At 47.1% G+C, this 24437-nt stretch overlaps 2 protein-coding genes across 2 annotated transcripts; both read right to left on the reverse strand.

Moving 5' to 3' along the window:
- Positions 1-281: 281 nt before the first annotated feature.
- On the reverse strand, positions 282-932 carry LOC119443799 (sex-determining region Y protein). Its single transcript, XM_037708467.1, has one exon. It carries the CDS (start codon positions 930-932, stop codon positions 282-284), a length of 651 nt encoding a protein of 216 aa, XP_037564395.1.
- Positions 933-15520: 14588 nt separating this feature from the next.
- Positions 15521-16219, reverse strand: LOC119443811 (transcription factor Sox-10). Its single transcript, XM_037708470.1, has one exon. It carries the CDS (start codon positions 16217-16219, stop codon positions 15521-15523), a length of 699 nt encoding a protein of 232 aa, XP_037564398.1.
- Positions 16220-24437: the final 8218 nt, after the last annotated feature.

Genomic DNA, 24437 nt, shown 5'->3' on the forward strand with positions numbered 1-24437 from the left:
CACCAAAACGGACATCATCTGAAGCACAAGTTCCACAATTATCCTTTTTTGGATGCACTTGCACGTGCCGAGACATGACCATGATTGCAGTGACGGTCGCCCGACTGCCCGATGAGCGTGTGTAGGAGCCCCATTGTTTGCTCGGGTTGTAGCCCAGCAGCAGCCTCCATAGAACACAGATGGGCAGCACGGCTCTCCTCACGCTGCTTGAATGCTCCGAAGATCTTGATCAAGGTCAGCTCAGCATAATTGTGGAAGTGTTGTGGCTGCCTCTTCAACAATTAAGCCAAGGCTCTTAAGGCAGCCACTTTTATAGGCACCACTTGTCCTTCGAGATCCTTGGTCGTGGCAGGGACATTGTCCGTCGTCATACAAGCCACAGTTCCCTGACCTGCGCCCGAAGCGCCGACTCGAGCAGCAGTGATGGTACCACGGTGTTTGCTGCTTGGCGTCGGCGGCAGTGGTGGCGGATGCAGCTGCTGCTGGAACATCGGGCTGCTTCGACCCTGGGCCGCGACCGTGCAAGTTGTCGGCTGCTGCTCCTTGTTCCAGGAACTAGCGTTCTTAAGCTTGCTGGTAACCTGCTTGGCAATGCGTTCCTGCTCCTTGCGCCGGCGGGCCTCATGCGGGTGGTGCGCGTAGTCCGGGTACTTCCTTCGGTGGACGGCGACTGCTTCGGCTACCTTGCGCTGGAGGGGCTCCTTGTCGGCGGCGCGGAGAGGACGCCGCAGCTTTGCCAGGCGGCTGCTAACGCACCGGTTGTTTTCGTTCGCGTTCATGGCGGCCACCGAACGCCTCTTTTCCTGTGCGAACGGCATCAAGGCACTTGGCGGTAGCGGAACGTGCGATCGCCGCTGGTAGCAGTGTTGCAACTCGCTGTTCAACGATGCACCCGCCACGCCGGGATGCGAGGCCTCATCGGGAACTGCCATCGCTGCTTCTGCTTCTGGCGTGCAGCCTGTACGAACAGGCCCTGAATGCTTCGTAGGCACGTAATGGCGCTGCTTGGCCGAAGCGGAGCCAGGGGCACCGACGATGGCTGCCCTTTGCTGCGACTTCACTCTGCGGGGCCGACAGCGTCCAGAAATCAGCCGTTGTCGAAGAATGAGCTGCCCAGAAAGGAGTCGTCGTCTTCTTTGTCTCGTGCAGGAGCGTGCGTTATAGGGATTATAATGATGATGGTAACGACGATGAAGATCGCCATTTATGGCGTGTGCTTACTAAGGAAATATGCCAATAATAAGTTCAATTATTTAAAATGTTATTCTAAGAACAGAAACGAAAAAACAGGACTATACGAAAGACAGGAGAAACGAGTGTAGTACATAAGTGAGCAGTATGACTAATTGAAACAAAGTTAATAAATACGTTTTTATGAAGAGAATAAAAAACAAAACAGTAAAGAATTTTCGCGATTCACTGAAATTAAATTAGGTGAAATAAATTATGAACAGAGAAGTAGTGTGAAGCTACACAAATTTGCACGGACATGTTTCTTGAAAAAAATCACCGACGATTACGAAACTCCCTAATGCGAAATATGAGCGCAGTACTGTAGCGTCCACCACGCCGCAGCGCGGACCGCTGTGGTCGACGCTGCAAAGAGCAAAAACAAAGAAGCGCAGCGCGTGCTCGAAACGCCAGCTCGGCACGCGCATTGTCGTTTTCAAAGCTATCCACGCTGGTCGTCGCAGCCGCCGCTCGGCTCGCCGCCTTCGCCCTTCTGAGTAGGGCACGACAGCACGACCCGTACGGCCGCCGTCACGTTCCTCCTACAGTACTATAGGTGTCTTCATTTCGCGATACATTGAGGCATCGCACCGACCACCGCACCGACTGGCAGAGCCGCGACGCTATACCATATAGACCGGCCACACAGTTGCCGATTATCGGCAACTGCAGCTTATGCCACCGTAATCTTTACCGGGAAGCACTCTTTCATCACTCGCTGTGCTCGTTCGCTGCGGTATGTCGCCGAGGCACGCCGACGCTCAACGCAGAAACGCGCGCCTAAAGGCCTTCCGACTGCCATTATATATATAAGCAGGCTCAATGGGATCGTCTGCTAAAACATTGCAGCTAATAATGAGAGCGGCGACGCCCGTACCTCTTGTATGTATATATTCTTGTGCTCGAAAGGAATGGAAACATGCTTTTAAAGTATTATTTTCGATAATCAGCAGTTGCGTAACGCCGATGTTGTTTACATTACGCTTTGGCCTAGCGCGTCCGTCGAGTTCGTAACCGGCGAGTGAAAGAGCCCAGCTCAGAAAATCTGCCGAAGAAAATGAATCTTCTGTTCCGTTTAGCGCTGCAGAGATTTGAAATATGGCACTCCTGACTTCGTGTGGTGTGTGGTGCGGTGAATGAACTGTGTGAAACTTCGGGTGGTAAACCGCGGCGTGGTTCGTGTGTGACTTATGGGGTCTCAGGTGTCTTAAGCTTAGCGGGCGAGCTCTGCGCTGTTTCCAGCGGCAAAGGTATCTTTCGAAAGCGAAAGACACAAATACCCCAACAATGGACAGAACACCTTCAACCGTCCGCTTCAGATGACAGTGCGCTTTTCGATTAGGCATGTGAAATCTTATTCAGCACAAGGTCACAGTACTCCTTCACTCATGTCTTTCAAATACAGGCGCCTTATATGCTAGTTGGGGATAAATCGCTCTAGAACACTTACGCAGTGAAGGAAACGTGACACAGCGCTGTAGGTTTGAGTTTCTGTCTTTGTACTTAGGCACCGCAAAAAGAAATGATCTGTTCGCAATATTCGCAACGTGTGCAATGCGTACGCCATCCTACAAGACCGCCAAGGACCGCCATCATACAAGACCTATGCATGCACCCGCGTATACCAGGAGTGCTTCGATGTTTGCTTGAAAAGCAGCACGAACTGAGTCAATGAAACGGTAATTGGCTTTTATCTTTTATCTTTTTTTTATTGAAAGAGCAGATGTAAGTGCATTGCGAGGAAGAGGAGAGGTCTCATGAGTGCTTTGGGCAGTCGTTATGCCTAAACTGCCGAAATCTTTTCAGCTTGCACTAAAATGATTCTCACGTGATACTATACACTGTAGTCGGGAAAAAGATTACGTCTTAACCATAAGTGGTGGCCGAAACATGGCCTCAATGGCGTGTTTCCCGGTCCGCAATCACTTCCGGCACATGTATTTACCAAAAGACCTTAGATATCGATTTTTGTTACTTTGATAGGTTTCTGTTTTCGGATTTTGACACCACCTAATGGAGCCGCGCGCGTGCCGTTGTGAGTGTCCTCGTTTCAACCCGCAGAGAGCAGCTCTCTCAGCCACGATAGATAACCTGGGCAAACGTCCAAAAACGCAAATCAACATCCTTGGAAACTGTCCTCACGAACAACAGCGCGAGCCGCCCTGAAGGCACTGGTGCGTTACTTAAAAGACACCGGACTAAGTGACAAATTGTGACTGTAGATTGTGTGATGAGGATGGGACGTTGACATTATGCAACACTAGAACGCCTTCGAAGACTGCGTGACAGTGCCCACAGAAACAGTTCTGTTTTGTGTGTGTGTGTGATTTTCTTTTCTTTCCTTTTTTCCCCCTTTTTTATACTTATTTTTTTTCTCTCTCTCTCCTGTCGAATCCCTTTACACCTCCCCCGGTACAGGGTAGTAACCGGAGATAATCTCTGGTTAGCCTCCATGTTCTTCCTTTACCTTTTCTCTCTCTCTCTCTCTTGCCAAAATGGACGATAGCCTAACACGGAAATAACTTAAAAAAACAACTACTAGCGCAAAATAAAACGTGCATACCATTGCATTAAATGTAGCAAGATGGAAGCCAGTGCCCTTTAATGCATTTACCATTGTAAGTAAAAGGTAACATACTTACAGGCGGAATTAATGAACATGGCTGATACGATTCTGAAACTTATTTCAGATTGTGTGTACACCCATTTGTGTTTCTGAGCAATAAATGTGATGAATTTCTTTGAAGGCCATGCATACATGTGACATATCGTCGCCGAGTTGTACAAGTCTCTGTTTCGTGTAATGAAGTGCTGTTGGAAGTTAACGCTCTGTCTTGTGTACTCTTTCTTCGTTTCCATGCACTTTTTTGGTCTGCAAACTTTTCCTTAGTACATGGTGGGTGTATGTAACGCATGCTATCGAGCTTGTAAGAATGCCATACAGGCATTGTTTATAAAGATAATTTCATCAGCGAGAATTTTATGTATGCAAGGTAGGCTGTGTCAATCGGAGATTCATCTAGCCCAAACTATCTTTGACCGGCGGTGTGGGGTTAACATTTAGATGGACTGCAATAATTGTATGTGCTGCAGATAACAAGTCTAGGCCGGATGAGGCCTCTGCGCATGCGTCTGTTCTCTCTCTTCCTGTTTCTCTCGCTTAGTTTACATATATTTCCGAGCTGGAAATAAACGGTGTTCTTTTGGTGCCTGCGATACTGGTCTGAGTTTGATCTCGTAGCTGCCGGCCAGGGGCTGGTAGGACGTAACAGTGGCGACGAGGATTCTGCTGCTGCAGGAGACCAGCATAGGCCTACACACGACGGCCAGGCAGATCCTGAACATACCACGGCAGTGGCCCATAGGCTACCCGAATTCGAAGACGAAAAAAACAAGTGGCAATCGTACTTAGTCAAGATTGAAGCTTGCTTTGAAGCGAATGATGTGAAGGATGATGCTAAAAAAAGAGCCCTGCTGGTAGCTGTGCTTGGAACAAAGACAATAGCAATTTTCACCGGCAAAGTATATCCACAGAAGCCTAACGCCCTGACCTACGAAGAAGTTGTGCAGACTTTAAACAGCTACTACGACCGGGTGCCGAATGAAATTTCTGAAAGCTTCAAGTTCTTTCATCGATGTCAGCAAGAAGGAGAATCAGTACATGCATTTATAGTGGCTATTTGGAAGATGGCACAGAATTGCAATTTTTCTACGATGCTGGACAGAATGATTAGAGACCGTATTGTGTGCGGCGTCAGGTCCAAGAATGTGCAGAAGCAGCTGCTAGCAAAGAAAGATCTGAATCGACAAGAAGCGGAGGCTCTTGCCCTTGCCGCGGAGAGCGCTGAACGCGATTCACAACGAATTGCTACGGACACGGAACAGGCGAGACTGCTAAAGCTGAAATGTCAACATAAGTCGCGCACAAAGTCGCCGGGCGTGCAACAATGCAAATGTTGTGGGAATCAGGGTCACGTGACGATGGCGTGTCGACTAATCAAGAGTAGATGCTTCAAATGTGCACGGCCAGGGCATTTAGGCACAATGTGTGCGGTAAACGAAAAAAACAGGCAGAATGCTTGCAGTAACGACACAAGCGGTAGAAACTGAAGATAATGACAGCAGCGCATCGCAAATCTGGTCATCGACAACTAAGCGCACCCTCGTACAACCAATCAGAAGATCATTCGCGTGGAATGGCCTCGGAGTGAAAATGGATGTCGATACTGGCTCTCCTGTTTGCGTCATTCCTAAAGGCATTTACGAGAGATATTGGGATCAATGGCCGCAGCTACAAAGGTCGGAGATCCAGCTTTCAAGCTATCTTGGAAGGCTTCCGCTCCTCGGTGTACTGGCAATGCCAGTTTCATATCAAGGTACAACAGTGCAGTGTAATCGGACTCTTTTAGACTGCAATGGCCCCAGTTTTTGCGGCCGGGACCTACTGCTAAAGTTAGCAGACGAACGCATTCAGGTGCTGAGCGTGTAACCGCAGTCTTCAGTATCAAGCCAAGCCCTGACGGATGTGCCGAAGCTACTGCAGCAAAACGCTGGCCTTTTCACTGAGGGTACTGGTCTCATCAAAGGCCCGCTAGCCCGACTGCACATCAAGACCAGATCAAGCCCCAAGTTCTTCAAAGCAAGAAAAATTCCTTTTGCACTTCGAGATAAAGTGGCAAAGGAGCTTTACAGACTAGTCTCGGCAGGCATAATATCTCCAGTGTCTCATTCCGAATGGGCGACGCCCATGGTTCCCGTTTTGAAAAAGGACGGAACGGTGCGCATTTGCGGCGACTTCAAGGTGACACTAAACCCAGTATGCGATGTCAAACACTAGCCCTTGCCTGTCATAGATGACATTTTCGCAAATTTATGCTGATGAAAGAAATTCAGTATTTTAGACCTTCGCGATGCTTACAATCAGGTCGAATTGGATGAAGACTCACGGAAATTAGGCGTGATAAACTCACAAAAAGGGCTGTTCTGCTACAACCGATTGCCATTTGGCATCGCGTCAGCCAGAGCGATATTTGAACGGAAAATTGAATAATTGTTGCAAGGCCTGAAAGGAACCCAGGCATATTTAGATGATGTGTTGATAGCCGAGAGCGGCGACGCTCTAAATGAAAATCTGCAAGCTGTGTTGCAGCGTTTCCGCGAGAAGAGTGTCAAACTTCGTTCTGACAAGTGCAGGTTTTGTGAATCATCCGTGACGTATTTTGGCCATCGCATTGATGCCGAAGGACTGCACCCGCTGGAGAAGAACGTTCATGCAATCAGACTGGCTCCTTTGCCACGAAATGATGTCGAGTTGAGATCCTTTTTCGGAATGGTTACTTTCTACAATAAGTTCTTGCCGAATCTATCCATGGTGCTTGCACCATTGTACAGCCATATTGAAAAGGTGCGAAATGGACTTGGAACGCAAAAGAAGACGCGCGGCATTTAAAAAGGCAAAAACTGCTTTGTGTTCGGCTCCCGTGCTAACGTACTTCGATCCTGAGCTAGAGTTGCTTTTGGAATGCGACGCTTCGCCTTACGGTGTCGGTGCCACCTTCTTTCACCGTATAAATGGCGAAGACGGACCAATTAGTTTCAGGTCGCGAATACTCACCTCTGCTGAAAGAAAGTACTTTTAAATTGAGCGAGAAGCGTTAGCGCTAGTGTTCGGAGTGACAAGGTTCCGCGACAACCTTGTGAACTCATGTACCAAACTCGTAACAGCTAGATCACCGTCCGTTGTTGAGTCTTCTCAGACCGGACCGTCAAACTTCTGTCATGGCAGCCGTCCGAATTCAGCGATGGGCGCTTTTGCTCGGGGCGTGCAAATACAAGCTTATCTGTAAGCCTCGCAAACCGATGTTAATCTCGGATGCTCTAAGCCGCTTGCCTCAATCGTTGCAAGAGCCCGAAGCAGAAACAGAAGATGTGACGGAAATGGGGCTTGTCATCGACCAATGGGACCCGCCAGCGGTATCCTGCAAAGAACTTCAAGCACTCACAGCAGCCGACGGTGTTATGCAAGCGATATGCAGGTACGTGACTGAAGCATGGCCCTCGGTCGTTGAAGGGGACAGCAGAGAAATGGCGGAATATTGGAAAAGGCGACATGAGCTGTCCGCGGAGCAGGGGTTGTTGTTCTGGGGCCATCGTGTAGTGATACCAAGGGCGGCGCGTGAGAAACTGTTGAAGATGTTGCATGAGTCTCATCAGGGTGCGTCTACAATGAAGACAAGGGTGAGGGCTAGTTTTTGGTGGCCCGGTCTAGATCAAGACATTCATAGAATCCCTTTAGACTGTCGAGACTGTGTTCAAGCTTTGCCTATGCCCCCTGCACGGAACCCCGTCAGTTGGCCGATTTCTCGGGAGAAGTGGTCACAGTTGCATGCAGATTACGCGGGGCCTTTCGAAAACAAGATGGTGTTAGTAATTGTCGATGCACACAGCAACTGGATAGAAGCCATTCCAGTATATCGCGCGACAGTTAATGCTACTGTAGATTCTATGCGAACCTCTTTCAGCCGGTTTGGATTACCCTGAACCATAGTTACGGACAATGGGGCGCCATTTACCGGATCAGATTTTGCTCAATTTGTGCAGAAAAATGGAATCGAGCATGTTCGTACCCCGCCTTACCACCCTCACTGCAATGGACTAGCAGAACGCGCCGTAAGAACTATCAAGGATGGAATGAAGAGAATGCCTCGAGTAGAGGTAGCAACTACTCTGGCCAGAATTCTTTGCAACTACAGAAATTCACCACAGGCTTACGGGTTTTCACCGTCCGAACTGCTTCTAGGCTACCGGCTGCGCACTGGACGGGATATGTTTTTTCCTTCCAGGAGCCACGAGATGCGGACGAATCTAGCTATTGATTCCGCCAGTTGATACTTCGCCCCTGGAGAGGCCGTCTACGTGCGCAACTACGGCGTAGGAGACAAATGGTCACCAGGCAAGGTGAAATCGACGAGTGGAGCCAGTCTCGTCACTGGAAATCGAGGATGGCGTCGTTCGACGTCATGTCGACGACATGCGCAAACGTTCACCGAACGCATATTCAAGCAGAGGAGTACCTACCGCAGAAGAATCGCCTTGTATAACCGAAGAGGCACCGAAATACGAGGCTAGCGACCTTTCCGAAAGCCCTGTACCCCCCCGAGCTACGTAGGTCCACAAGAATCCGAAAGCCAGTGGAACGCTACGGCTACTAGGGGAAAGGAATGCTGCAGATAACAAGTCTGGGCCGGTTGACGCCTCTGCGCATGCGTCTGTTCTCTCTCTCTTCCCGCTTCTCTACCTTAGTTTGCATATATTTCCGAGCTTGAAATAAACGGTGTTATTTTGGTGCCTGCGATACTGCTCTGAGGTTCATCACGTAGCTGCCGGCCAGGGGCCGGTAGAACGTAACAGTATGTGAGCTCCAAAATTTGCAGGCAGTGAATTTGTGTTCAGACATAGCCTCCCACACATAGACAGACCACTTAGGGACATAATTGCTTGTCATGTCGATTTTTATTATTCGTTACATTGTGACCAGTGTTGCCAGGTTTGTCTATATATAGCCAAATTGGGCTATAGGAAAAAATTTCGGCGTCGTCTTGGACGAGTTGGCTATGTGGCTATATTTGGGCTACTGAAAATCTGCGACTCGGCTTTGTTTGGGCTATAAGTGGTGCCCTAATCCACGCTCCAGAGGTGGCTCTGATCATGTCGAAGCAAATCTCGAAGTTTATGTTTTAGCTAGCTGAGACGGCCGCGTGGCGTGCGTGTGTGCAGCGCGAAATGATTCCCCCCCCCCCCCTCCCTTCCCACTCCGCGCCTTTGTCTGAGCTGGTGGCTTTGATCTTTGCTGCAGTTAAACTTACACCCCGCTTGACCGTTGGGCACCCGATTCCCCTGCATCGGGATGAACCTGGGACGAGTGGGTTTTTCGCAGTACATGGAGTTACTCAGGATGGGAGAGCAATAACATAGGGTCGGGGCCGTCGGGCGATGGTGGCGCCGACGTGAAAGAAGGAAACAAGGGTGGATGACACGCTCCAGTGTGTTCATGGCCATGTCTTCTGGGTGAAGTATCGCGCCTGGCTCAGCTTTCGACCTTTTGCCGGGCACAGCTTTTGCATGGGCCATCCCGCATCATCCTGATGTAAACAAATAAACAAATCAAATCAATCAAATCAAACTACTCCACGTTTCTCGCGCGAAGCTTTACTGCCAATTTTCCTTTTCCTGCTAGATGAATTTTTGTTCGTGCTTACATTCGAGATTCATTTCGATAGGTTAGACGTAAGATTGAATCCTCCTCAGAGAGGAGAATACAAACATGGGGAAGTGGGCCAAGTATGCCAAACACATTCACACACAACACAAGTGGGCCAAACACGTTCAAGCCGCGCCGCGCCGGCTCGCCCAAGCCAGAGAGGAGGAAAGGCTCGTCGCACGCCCTTTCCTCCTCGCCCGATGAAAAGGTCTCTAAAACAGAATTTGAACAAGACCCCGAGCCAAAGGTGAGTTCTGGTACTTTTACTTCTAGATGGTTTGCCCATAACATCACGGATGCAGATACTCATTCTCCTAATATCGAAACATGTTTGCTACGATGACATCAGTACACCACGTCACATGAACTTCACACACCGCGTTATCTTAGCTTGTGAGGTGTCGCACTGCTGGCTCGAGGATGCGGGTTCGATTCTCGGCCACGGCGGCCGCATTTCGATCAAGGCGAAATGCAGGAACACCCGTGTACTTAGATCTAGATGTATGTTAGAGAACCCGAGGCGGCGAAAATTAATCCGGAGTAGACCACTGCGTCATGACTCCCAATCATGTCGTGGTTTTGGCTTGTAAAACACCAGCAAATATTAGAGAGTTTTAGAATAGGAGGCTCAAAGCTTTTGGGGTCCCAAAGAAATAACGTCGAAGCCACTGTGCGTGCGCAAGAGGCAAACTGGTTTTGGGTTTTCCGTCGGGCACGCTATTTCATCGATTTAGCGTATGGTAGCCACCATAATTTAGCGGGAGCACCAAAAGCTGCCCCAAAAGCTTTAGTTAACAAACAAGGCGGCGCCCGTCGAAGCGACGGCTCTAACCTAGCACCAAACTGGGATCGATTTGTGGTAACACGTGAAATTTGTAAACTATAGGAGACGTGATTGCGGTTATCGCTTTTTCTCAACTAACATGTGTAAAGAAGATTGATTCATTAGACGCCAGTGATTCCGAATTCAATTGTCAATTTCATGGCTCGTAGGCCTAACACGGATTTACTTGGCTGGGTGAAGGTACGTAAAGTTGGTTAGTCAAAACTAAGCGCAACAAGTTGGTTGCTGCTAATATAATAAGTTCTAAATTGTAATTAAACGAGAAAACACGAAAGTCTAAATTACTTCTAATCATAAAATGGTATATTTTATTTCATTATTCATAGCAGCTTTTCTTTGACACCGTAGTGACGCTGCAAGCGCAACACGTACGCTATACGCAAACGCAAACCACCTATTATAAAACTCTTCACTCCTGCAAGCCCCAACGCTAACACCCGCAAAGCTATTTGGGGCCCCAAACTTTAGGAGCCCCTATTCTAAAACTTTATTCGCACATCAACATGATTTGGGTTTTGACCAAAACTGATTTTAACAGCATTACCACTGTTATCAATTTGTTGTTTACCTTTGCTCTTTGTGATCCGTCGCGCCATTCCCCATTTCCAGCGAATTACGTTGGGGACGTGCTGGTCGCCGAACACGACTGCGCGCTTCTTACACTGGTGTGCCGTTTTGCGCAGTAATCTTTAAAGCTTCGCTTACACCGATTCAGACAGTGAGTGGCATCTGTTGCCTGTCACTTTTCTTAACGCATGTTCTTGGCGTGCTAGATACCTAAGATGGCGGCCAGGTTGATGTAAATCGAAACTATATAGGTAGTGTGTGTCCCAGCTAATCCGGGCCAAGATAATTGAAAAAAAACGAAAAAAAAATCAAGAAGACAAGATAGGACGATGAGTGCGAAATATCGTAGCGCGAAAGACTTGTTTTAGCTCATAAAAAAAGAAGACCCGAGCACATCGCCGTCACAGATAGCTGGACAGCTGAACTTCTACGCCGTAGGCAGAGATGACGTCAGAGATCGATGATGCTAAACATTATTTTGCGTTCACGACAGCTAAAAAGCAGCGTTCGTAGTTAATATTATTGTAAATAACTAAAAATAATAACTTATTACTATGTCATAAAATAAGGACACTGATTTCGTCCTCTGCAGCGGTTAGCTGGAACTTAAGAGCTTCCGGGGCCAACCAAAATTGTTCTGTGCAAGCATGATGTCGCTGTTGATGTCAAGGGCCGACTGTCACGGCGACACGGACATGAAAATGGCTATATGTGGCTACGAAATTGTTTGCACTTTTTTGTGTTTGGCTACATTTGGGCTACAACTTCTCTAGCTTTTGGCTACGCCGCCTCGTCGGACCCGAAGACACTGATTATTTCTGTTACCTAACAAACACGAATGTCATTTTCTACTTAAATAAGCAGGTTATATGGCGAAGTCAGAATCTTCATATCAGTGGAGAAAGTAACTGCTTTCTCGTTATCCTTTTCGTAAACACTGTTTTTTCTTAGCCTAAGCACAGAGATGAAGATGTAACATCACGTGGTATGTTGCATGGCATGTTGATGCTGCATCCTCGATTTTTTAAGTCAGCTCGTGGTATGCGAAAATCACTTCACGATTGCTTATCGTCATCTGCGACAAAGCAACCGTCTAGACCAAATAAGTGGGAAATTCCCGAACGTTAGCACTGAATCCACTTCGTACAGCTCCATATTATGTCGTGATGACTACGTAGATCATTGTCGAGCCAAAACTGTCCGTCATGAATCTAACTCTTTATTGGGCGAACGTGTGCCCCCCCAAAAAAGTTACACTCAAAGCACAACGTCTGCGGCGAGCACAGTCGTGGATCGTCGAAACCTGACCAACGGGTCGAGTCCGCTGGCTATTTATACAGGGTATTTCTATGGAGACTTCAAGTAATATTAAAGAAACCACCGTTTTGAAATAATTCGAAACTTCCTTCGGAGACATGCCACCAGTGGTGGCGACCACGGGGTGGTGGCTGATATGGGGTAATAAGCCCGCTAATGATGACGTTATTTATGGAACCGCTATTCATGCATCATATCTTGCACCACATGAAGTTGGAAGCCTGTATGGCAAAAATAAGAGCTGGCTATGTTTTATCCACCTTAATGCAGTCTACCTAAATAAAGAACAGATTTTTTCCCTCAACGCTAGATGTGGCTTTGCTCCTGACAAACTTATGGTGGCAGAAACGTGGCATCAATCCGAATCAGTGCTTAAGTCGCCTTGCAACACAGGCACAATTTCACATGAGGAACAAAGAAAAATGAAGCCAAAAATGCGTCTGTTGCAAAAAAAGGAAAATAAAATGGTATGTCTAAAACACAACGCTCAGTAAGCTTACAGAAGCATTGCTTCAGTCAAACCACGTTTAAAAGCAGCTACTGACGAGTGTCGTTCAATTATTTTGATAAAATCCTTATTCTCGCTCGAAAGTATAGGTATTTTAGACTTTGTTCACAGTAATTTGCTCAATCTCAATTTCCTGGGAATTAAATTTATCATTTTCCATAATGCTCCTATTACTCTGCATGGTATTAATTTCAGGTAATTTGGGTTACCATTGACAAGTTTTCTTGAAAAAAATACCTAGGAATTTAATAGAATCCACACGCTCTATCACGTTGTTACGAAAATGTAAGGAAACATTGTTAGCGGTGGTTTTACGAGCTCTAAAAAGGACGTACTTTGTATTTGTATTACACTCTAATTCATTTTTATCTAGCCATTCCGAAAATTAACGCTGCGTATAGGAGTTTTTGTGTGTGTATGTGGGATAGAGGCTATATCATTTATGTACTGAAGAAAAAGCACTGGTCCTATAAGCGAACCCTGGGGCACGCCCGTTAATATACCAGGTGTTCAAAATTAAGCTTTACAGAATTTTTAAAAGTCGCCTGTGGCAGATAGCATAATTCCTATCATTGACCTGGGTTATTAGATGGAGCAGACAGTAGTAGCACGTGAGAAATAAAAAAAAACAAATTCAACTAAATGACAAAAATTCAGTAATTATTTGCTTAGTTAATTAGTTTACGACACATATTCCAATTTACGAATTGCAGCCGGTGAGCTTGTCACGCGTAACCACTTGAAATGAATTTCCGGAATGGCACCATTTGGAGATATGCTCCATCAAACTCGCCGTAAAAATGCACTGTTGTTCCCCTTACTTTTATACCAAAATGCTGGTTTATACAGTGAAGCACAAAAAAAAAACTGGAACGCCAATGTATTTCGTCTCAAACATTGGGAAATAATATCTCGAAACTGATGTTATTCTTGGAAATTAATTTCAAGTGAATGCGTCTTGCAACCTCCCCAGCTACAATTCGTAAACTGCGATATGTGTCGCAAAATAATTAACTAAGAAGTTCATTAGTCAATTTTTGGTAATGAGTTGAAAACATGTTTCGAATTTTCGTGCTACTATTGTCCGCCTCTTCGAATAACCGAGCTCAACAATAAGAACTATGCTACCTGCCACAGGCAATTTTTAGAAATTTCATAAATCTTAGTTTTGACCACACGGTAGGCTCTATGTTTCAGAAGGCTGAGTCATATGTCACACAGTTTTCGATCTTTTAGGTACTTTTCTATAAGTTGAAGGGCTCGCCCTCGTATGCCTTATCTAGGAAGTTTACTTAGTAAGATGTGATGTTTAATGGAATCAAATGCTTTCTTCATATTAAGGAATATTCCAATTATTATTTATTTTTTCAGTCTTTTCTTTAAGTCATTCTGTAACATAAAAAGTGCTAATTCTGTCGATTTCTTTTTGGGAATCCAAAGTGGTATGCTGAAATTAACTAGAATTTCACTAAATAGTCATACAGATGACAAAAAAACACGTTCAATAACTTTCGAAAAAATACCTAGCACTGATATCGGCCGGCAATTGTGGAAATCATTCTTCGCGCCTCCCTTGCGAATAACACTTTTCCGGGCTAATTCGAGCTCATCCGGGAACCGCCCGTCTTGAAGCACGCAGTTGCATACATGAGTGAGTGGGAGAGCAATCATGGTAGCAACCGCTTTAATTGATTCAGCTTTAAACTCAAGATCTGCAGCACTGCTATTGTTCAAGGAGCTAATAACGAACATCATTTTCGCCTAACTCGTAGGTTCTGCGAAAGCGCTCTCTCTTACTCGTATATGAACGTAATACATGTGATCATGCACTTGCTCGTGTCGTCAGGTTCTTTAATTTACCGGAAGATAAGAAGTACTCATTAAACCTATCCAGCAGCTCAGTTATATAAAGGGTTACTTCGTCGATAGTGAATTCTTCCGGTAACGTATCAATGTCGCATGTACCCCGAACGTCATTGTCGGCTTTCCAGAATGTATGTTGATCAGTAATATTGTTAAAATTGTGCAAATAACAGGCATCTTTAGCCTTTCTGATTTTGGAATACAATTTATTTTGAAATTTCTCGTATTTGAATTTGTCAGCATCCTTTGTTTTCAGAAACTCCAAGTATAACATTTTATTTTTCTATGCTTCTATAAAGTGCCGAAGATATCCAAGGCTTTCTTGCCTTTTTATGCTTTTTCCAAATACGGAGTGGAATTGCGCGATCACAGAAATCGACCATCATTTTGTGAAAGCCAGAAAAATAAGATGCTGCATTACTGTCACTAATCGCCTCAGACCGGTCAGTGCGCATAATCAGAGATATAAACGTATTTATTGTTGATTCGTTACCTTTTCTTGATCGAATCGACGTTTGCGATACGCCGCGACTCACACAGCAGTCCAAGATGCAAAAAATAGGTAAATGGTCGTTTACATCGACCACTAGAACGCCGGAATCACGTTTTTCAATTCAGGGCCAACCACGCCATGCAACGTCACCCTACAAAATACTGCCGCCTTCAGTAGACAACGCTCGCCGTGATCACACGCCTTCAGCAAAACAAGCATCATCTGAGGCACAAGCTCCACAATTATCCTTTTTTGGATCCCTTCCACACGCCGGGACATAACCTTGATTGCAGAGATGGTCATCCGACTCCCCGGTAAGCGAGTGGAGGAGCCGCATTGTCTGTTCGGGGGGTAGCGCAGCAGCAGCCTCCATAGAACACAGCTCGGCAGCACAGCTCACCTCTCGCTCAAGCTGCTTGAATGTTCCAAAGATCTTGATCAAGGCCCGCTCAGCATAATTGTGGAAGTGTTGCGCTGGCTCTTCAACAATTCAGCCAAGGGTCTTAAGGCAGCCGCTTTTACAGGCACCACGTGTCCTTCAAGATCCTTGGTCGTGGCCGGGACAGGGGCCGTCGGCATACAAGCCACAGTTTTCTGACCTGCGCCCGAAGCGCCATCTGGAGAAGCATTGATGGTACCACGGTGTTTGCTCCTTGGCGTCGGCGGCAATGGCGGCGGATGCAGCTGCTGCTGGAACTCCGGGCTGCCTCGGCCGTGGGCCGCCACCGTGGAAGTTCTCGGCTGCTGCTCCTTGTCCCAGGAACTGCCGTTCTTCAGCTTGCTGGTAACCTGCTTGGCAATGCGCTCCTGCTCCATGCACCGGCTGGCCTCACGCGGGTTGTGCGCGTAGTCCGAGTACTTGCTTCGGTGGCTGGTGACAGCTTCGGCCACCTTGCGCTGGAAGGGCTCCTTGTCGGCGGCGCGGAGAGGAAGCCACAGCTTTGCCAGGCGGCTGCTAAGGCGCCCGTTGTCTTCGTTCGCGTGCGTGGCGGCCACCGAACGCCTTTTCTCCTGCGTGAACTGCATGAAGGCGTTAGGTGGCGGGGGAACACGTGATCGCAGCTTGTAGCAGCGTTGCACCTCGCTGCGCAACGATGCACCCACCATGCCGTAATGAGAGGCCACAGGAACGGTCATCGCTGCTGCTGCTGCTGCACAGCCTCGGTCACGTTGCGGCGGTTCTTTGCTGCAGCGGACCCAGGGGCAAGCGACGATGGCTGGCCTTTGCAGGTCTGTGGAGCAGGAGTGTCTCGTTGTTGTTGTTGTTGCCTCAAAACATGGCTCGTACCCACGAGGGGGATTGGCCACACTGGATAAAATAAAACATACACCTAACAACGAACAAAGGGGTAAAAGTGCATAATCAAAATTAAGATTTTGGCAACTACTTAACACAGATTTTAAGATTTCCTATGCATACATTAACTAAATAAAAATTAAGAGAAAACTAACTACAAAAATAAACATAAAATAACATGTCCCACAGTCGGTACCCTAGCAGCGTAACCTTCCGGATGCTTCAATAAGTTTGTGTACAGCCGTGATCATAGAACCCTCACTTGTGCCTAATTGACAGGCCCAAAAGACAAAATGTTTGGCGTTGTAAGTGCCAAACCCAGATTACTGCTTGGAAATAACAGAAACATTCTACGGAGGGAGGAGAAGCGGTGGCAAGAAAGAAAGAAATGGTCAATAGTCTCCGGTTGATTACAAAACGAGCAGAGGTCAGTGATTGATAAACCGGATCTATGAAGATAAACATTTAGGCGTCACCTCACATTGGCGTGACAGCGTCACCTCACATTGGCGTGAAAGGCACTTGCTCGTGTTCCACCGAAATTTTAAATGTTGAAAATCGTCTGAAGAAAGTATGGACGAGTCATGGCAACTCAGCAATAAAAGGCGTTTAAATCTAGCTCCTGTTATAAAAGAGAAATCAGGAAGAATATTTATGACCGGACCATTTAGTGATGTCGAAGCGAGCGAGTCAGCTGATTCATTTAAAAAGATTCCACTATGTCCGGGGACGCAGAGAAAGCGGACTTCGGATAAATTTTCTGGGGCAAGAGTCGAAAATATACTCAGTAGGTGTGACTGATAATTGGAAGTTAAATGTGTACAGACCGAAAGCGCATCTGTAACAACTATTACCTTAGAATTCTGTGGACCCAATTTTCGGATGGCAAGAATAACTGCCAGAAATTCTGCAAGAAATATTGGAGTGTAATCAGCGAGACGGAGAGCAGAAGACCAGTTGAGTTGATTTTGTGATGCGTCCGTAGAAATAACCAAATGAGACGGAAATTGACTAAGATGGTCTTGAAGGAGACCTTCAAGTATGCGCGCAGGAAGAAGTTTCACGTGTTTTGGAAAAATATCATCAAAAGTGAGTTTTATTTTGAATGAATTAGATTTTGGAGAAATCAGGCGCGGTAGGCTAACTTGAAGTTTTGATAACCAGCGATTGAACAAAAATAACTTGTGGCTGTCGGTAACGCCGCCATACTGTTCTGAAAAATGATTCTGGTGAATTGATGAAAACGGGTTGCAAATTGGAAAAGGGTGTATCATAAAGCTTCAGGAAAGTCAGGACAGTAAGTTGCTTAAATCTGGAATCAAGCGGAATAATTCCAGACTCCAGATAAAGAACATTATTAGCCACAAAACTTGGCAGCCCGAGGCAGAGACGCAGCGCTTGCCTTTCCAGTAGAATTAAAGGTCTTAGCTTGTATGCTGCACATCCTGAAAAAAGAACACAACCAAATTCTAGAATGGGGCGGACGTAAAGCTTATAAATCATCAGCAACGTGGATCTACGCATCCCTGTGTTTTTATTGCTGAACCGGCGCAACAATGCCATTGCACGTTCTCCTTTATTAGCATTTGCTTCTATTTGCTGCTGCCAGTTTAGCTTACCATCATAAGTTATCCCTAAGTACTTCAAAGTTGGAACTTGCGGAATCGGCTGATTACGATAATGAAGAGAAATAGAGACAGGATTTGACAATGGAAACACCAGTAGAGCGCATTTCTTTACGTTATGCGAAAAAGACATGCCGTCCAGCCAGGACTCGAGTTCAGACAAGTAAGATTGCAAAATTTGGTATAACGTATTAATATCCCTTGCTGATGAGAAAAATGCAATGTCATCAGCATAGAGATAGAGTTGTACATCCTGATGGATTGGCACAGAAGATAACAAAATATTGAACAAAAGTGGCGAAAGAACTGATCCCTGTGGTACGCCTCTCGTCTGTTTATACGTATCCGATGTCACCCCATCCTTGAAACAAAAAAATTCTCTATCGAAAAGGAACTCTTGTATCCAGGCTACTAAATAGTCTGGAACAGAACAGCTAACTAATCGAGAAATTAAAATTTCATGTTCGACACTGTCATATGCTTTTGCAATATCTAAAGTTACCAATGCCGATATATCTCCTGATTGTCCTGCGAGTCGAATGCGGCTTTCTAAATCAACGTGAGCTGACCATTCTCGAAGAACGAGCTGCCCAGATAGGAGTCGTCGTCTTCTCTGTCTCGCGCAGAAGCGTACGTAATAATAATAATAATGATGATGGTAACGACGATGAAGATCCCCATTTATGGCGCGTGCTCACCAACGAAATGTGCAAATATTTGGGCGGCAGGACGAAGTTTACGATGAAGTAATTAAAATGTTGTTCTAAGAACAGAAACGAAAAAAAGGAAGACTATACGAAAGACAGGTGAAAGGAGCGTAGTACATACGTGAGCAGTCTAATTGAAACAAAGTTATAAATACCTTTTTATGAAGGGAATAAAAAACTAAACAGTAAATACTGTAAGAGATTCGCTGAAATTAAATTCAGTGAAATAAATTATGAACAGAGAACTAATGTGAAGCTACACAGATTTGCACGGACTTGCTTCTTTAAAAAATTACCGACGATTACGAAACTCCCTAATGCGAAATTTGAGCGTAATTCTATAAGTGTCTTCATTACGCGATACATTGAGGCATCGCACCGATCACCGCACCGACTGGCAGACCGGCGACGCGCGAAGCAATACTATGTAGACCGACCACACAGTTGCCGAGCTTATGCCACCTTAATAAGCCGCGAACGCTATGCGGGAAGGCGAGCTTTCTGGTACTTCTAAGAGCGGAGCTGTTCTAGGTCGAGGCTGCGCCGTCCGTCTGTCCACCGCTGTCACGCATCATCCATCTCTAACATCACCCATAATCGCACGAAAACCACTAGAAAACAAACATAATCACTGAAACCCCCACAAACTCACAGAAACTCCCAGGTAATGACAGAAAATCCCACAAAATCAGAGAAACACAAGAGAACCACAGATCCGCTGTTTCAGCAGATTTCACATTGAGTGGAAATGGGTTTACTTTTTTCTTTCCCGCTCTGCCCTCAAATGTATGAGCTCTGCTTCGTTGTCTATGTGGCTTGCTCGCAGTAATGAAAGAAGAGATGGAATGATAGGCAAAATTGATATATCCGTTAGGTGGTGTCCAACCTAATAAAATTGCGGAAAATAGCTGCGTGTTCGTTAGACGGTGCATGGATTCTGAGATCGCGCCGTCCCGAGGTTGCCACATACAACGCAATACGACGCTATCTCTGAGCCTTTCCTTTTGGGAGGCCGGAATTTCGCCGTTGTTTCCAAAGTTAGTAGACCGATTCTGGTAATGTTCATTTGTCCGAAAAGCGAAAGGCACTGCACCCAAGACTAAGTGCATCAAAATAGCAGAGTTCGATCTAATGAAATGAATTTAGAGCGTAATAGCCTTGGTTGCCATCTCAGAAATTACAAATGGCATACTTTACAGGGCGTCGACATTAAACAACTAGCTCTGGAGAAACAGGTGGTGTCCAAATCGCAACTCCTGCGACAGCTCTCGTGGAATAGCGGAAACCATGCAACCTCGAAGGCTATGCGTCTGTGTTTTGAAAGCACCGAAAGCAAATGGAAGGGCCAGAAACACGGCATGGTTGCCATTAACATTTATTCTGCAAAACATGGTTATCATGATTTGTTTCCGCCTCTTGCATTTGCTTTTTGCATATGCTGTCTGCAATAGCAATGCCTTAACACTAGGTTACGCTGCTGGAAAGTACCGTTCACTGGGGGCTCGGATTTGGACACCACATATTACTTATAGAGCTTACCGCAAATGCAAGGGCTCCAAAAAAAAAACGAATTGAAAACAAAAGACGAAGTCGAGCGTGCGCTGTGCGTTTTGTTTTCCCTTTTTGCACCACCACTTGAATGATCGCAACTTCTGATTCTTTCCACCGTAATTCGCATCGCTTCTGCCTGAATACGTGTGGTACAACCTTGTCCCAAATGTACGCATTCACACAAACAATAAAATGCTCAGGAGATATATATTTCTAGTCCCAGTACTCCCAACTTCACGTTTAATTGCACACAGACTTTCACTTGAATGTGGCAGTGTTGCCATACTTCAATTCCCAAGTATTTTCGTAAGCATATATTTACGCGTTATGGGAACGAAATTACATGCGAGTAATAGCCGTAAAATAGTTATAGACGCGTTTCCATCTAGATTGAACTCCGGCGCCAGCGTACAGGGGAGCTTGAAGTACGGCGCGTCAGTAGAAAGAAGGCATTTTTCACTTCCTCTTCTATCAGAGGAGGCCTGTGCTATATACTGTATTTACTCAAATAATGAGCATATACTTTCTTGCGGAAGAATATGCTTGAAGTTGGGGGGGGGGGGTGCGTTTATTACGCGGGGTGAAATTTTGAGCGAATTTTTTTCCGCGGCCACCTCTTAAAAAGCCACAGTTTCGCAGGCGATCTAACGATTGCGATAGCAAATGCGTTGAGAGCCATATGAAGTAAGGATAGTAGTTTTATCGGCCGTATAAACTTGCAACGTAATTTAACCAGCACGGTGCGAGCGCGCACAGGCAGACATGATCCAATCACACTCGATGACCGCGGGCACTCATATATATGACAGTATTGCCAGAATATTTATTCGTACTCCAATCTGTAAATGTCGAGCTTCGAGCATCTTCCTTCTCTGGTTTCAATATCGTCGGCAGAATAAATAAATAAAAAAAAAACTGGCCCGCCGTTTGAAGCTTATTCCAGGTGTAGTGCGACGATTTATTAGATGGTAATCACGTCTCACACAATCGAGATGGTCCACGAACGCTGATCGCGTGCACAGCGGCAGATGCAAGAGCGCTTCTTCTTCCTCTTCTTCACTACAATGGCCCACGGGAGAGAAGATTAGCCATCCTGGCGACTTACGGCGTAGGAATGATCAGGGGGTCATAGTATGGCTTAAGTCGGCTGACATGAACCGTGTGACGCCCGCGATGTCTAAGGTCGTGTGATGGCGTCACAGGATCGACAACGTAGTTGACAGCGGAGGTATGGTCGATGACGTGGTAAGGGCCATCATAGCGTCCAAGAAGTTTGGCTGAAAGGCCAGGACTGTGAGGCGGGATCCACAACCAAACAAGGGAACCAAGCGGAAAATGTGGTGTAGGCACGTTACTGTCATGCCTCAGCTTTTGGCGGCCTTGAGCGGCGATCGTAAGGGTACGAGCGAGCTGCCTACAGTCCTCTGCGTATTTGGCAGCTTCAGACAATGGCGTACATTCAGAAGCGTCGGGTCGGTATGGGAGCAGCGCGTCCATTGTACACGAAGGCTCGCGGCCATATAACCGAAAGAATGGCGAAAAGCCAGTGGTAGCTTGTGTGGCCGTATTATAGGCATACGTTACGAACGGCAAAACAGTGTCCCAGTTACTGTGATCCGAGGCAACGTACATAGTCAACATGTCACCGAGTGTGCGGTTGAACCTCTCTGTCAAGCCGTTCGTTTGCGGATGGTAGGAGGTAGACTTGCGGTGAACGATGTTGCATGCAGCAAGAAGGGCTTGTATTACTTCGGACAGGAACAGACGCCCCCGGTCGCTGAGCAGTTCGCGTGGTGCTCCATGTCGAAGAACGAAGTTCCGCAAGATGAAGAAGGCAACTTCGCGCGCAGAGGCCGCCGGGAGTGCGGCAGTCTCGGCGTTGCGCGTCAAGTGTTCGACACCTACAATTATCCGTCGGTTACCCGAGGAACTGCAGGGAAGTGGTCTGTATAGGTCTATGCCGACGCGATCAATGGCCGGGCCGGGCAGGGGAGCGGCTGTAACTCGCCAGGAGGGCGCTGTTGAATTTTACGCCGTTGGCACGCCGTGCAAGCGCGCACGTACTGGCGCACGAAGTGATACATGCCGTGCCAGTAGAAACGCTGCCTCAGCCGAGTATACGTTTTCAGAACGCCGCCGTGACCATTATGAGGAGCAGCATGGAAATAAGCGCATATGTCGGTACGCATGTGTCGTGGTATCACAAGCAGTCATTTATGACCATCAGGCAAATAGTTTCTGCGGTAAAGAACGTTGTCGCGAACAGCAAAGTGAGCGGCTTGGCGACGAAGTGTTCGAGAAGAGGGTGTGACGGATGGATCGTGGAGGAAATTCAGCATAGCGGAAAGCAGGGGATCCTTACGCTTTTCGTCCGGCATATCAGCGATGTTGATGGTCGACATGGATGCGAAAGGCGTTGACACTGAAGCCACATCGGAAAGTGTCGGCGATCTGGACAGCGCATCGGCGTCAGAGTGCTTTCTGCCTGATCTGTAGACAACGCGGATGTCATATTCTTGTAAGCGAAGTGCCCAGCGGCCGAGGCGACCTGACGGATCTTTCAACGAAGACATCCAGCAAAGGGGGTGGTGGTCGGTAACAATGTCAAAAGGGCGACCATATAGGTATGGACGAAATTTGACGAGAGCCCAAATAATGGCCAAGCACTCCTTTTCTGTCACAGAGTAGTTGGCTTCTGCCTTCTTTAAAGTGCGGCTCGCATATGCGACGACGTACTCATCGTAGCCATCTTTCCGTTGGGCTAGGACTGCACCAAGTCCGATGCCGCTGGCGTCCGTGTGTAGCTCTGTGGGCGCTGTGGGATCGTAGTGCCGAAGAATCGGCGGCGAAGTAAGTACTTCTTCTTTCTGGGGTTTTACGTGCCAAAACCAGTTCTGATTATGAGGCACGCCGCGGCGAAGTAAGTAGGCGGCGTAGTTGCTTAAAGGCTTCGTCACACGAATTTGAACACGCGGAGATGCCTCCGCTAGCGGTAAGCAAATTGGTCAGTGGTGCGATGATAGTTGCAAAATTGCACACAAAACGCAGAAAATAAGAGCAGAGCCCTATAAAGCTGCGGAGTGCCTTAAGAGTAGTGGGCATCGGAAATTCTGCGACCGCGCCAAGTTTGGCTGGGTCCGGAAGCACACCGTCCTTCGAAACAACGTGTTCCAATATTGTTAACTTGCGGGCAGCAAAACGGCACTTTTTGATGTGGCGTTGGAGGCCAGCAGAGGTGAGGCAGGTAAGTATATCACGCAAGCCAACGAGGTGCGTCGGGAAATCGGGCGAAAACACGACGATATAATCAAGGTAGCACAGACATGTTTTCCACTTGTAGTTACCAAGGATGGTGTCCATCATACGCTCGAAAGTAGCAGGCGCGTTGCAGAGCCCGAGCGGCATTACGGTAAATTGCCGACACGCGGTATGGTCGCTGGCGTAATGGTGGATGGGAACCAGTGTGGACGCTGTGAGTAACGGTCGCCGTACGTCCCAGGGATGGTTGGTCGCAATCAAACGATGAACGAAAATTCTGAAGTAGCGCGAGAACTTGCTGGCGGTACGGAGGTGGCAGATCGGCGTCCAAGGCAGATTCAAGAACGTCTGATGACGAAGATGGCGACAATGATGTTGATGATTCGCACAGCAAGGGAGAAGTGAGGGCGTCGAGCTCATAACAGGCCGTGTCGTTGGAAGTATCGAGAATGTGAAGCTGGTCAAGGGGCTGAACACGACCAAGTGATTCTCCGCGCAGTAAGGTCACAGGGGATTGATACGGGTTACACACAAACAATGCCGGCAATGACCACCCTTGCGGTACATTGAGCAAGCGGTGCTACATGCTGCGCACTCGCGGTGCGCAGTTGCAAACCAGACAACGGCGTGGTGACCTTGCGGAGCTTACGACAAAGCTTTTCGTCCATTACAGAAAGTGCAACCCCAGTATAAATAAGCGCAATTGTGGCTGTTCCTTCAACCAAAACGTCCAGTAAATTGCGTGGCGCCTGTGCAGGCCTTGTAGAAGTCGCGAAGTTGGCAGTTCCTGCCTGCAGAACTGCAGCAACTAGTTCCCCTCGCTAGGTGACTGGCGATGACGTTAGGGGGAAAGCGAGAGACGACGCGGTGACGGAGAACGATGGTTGCCGAAAGGACGTCGAGGAGACGGCGAATAC

Source organism: Dermacentor silvarum, chromosome 1 (genome assembly GCF_013339745.2).
Source record: "Dermacentor silvarum isolate Dsil-2018 chromosome 1, BIME_Dsil_1.4, whole genome shotgun sequence".
Lineage (NCBI taxonomy): Eukaryota > Metazoa > Arthropoda > Arachnida > Ixodida > Ixodidae > Dermacentor > Dermacentor silvarum.

Excerpts from the sequence above, each read along its gene's own strand:
- LOC119443799 (XM_037708467.1), bottom strand. The coding sequence starts at position 932 with ATGGCAGTTCCCGATGAGGCCTCGCATCCCGGCGTGGCGGGTGCATCG.
- LOC119443811 (XM_037708470.1), bottom strand. The coding sequence starts at position 16,219 with ATGACCGTTCCTGTGGCCTCTCATTACGGCATGGTGGGTGCATCGTTG.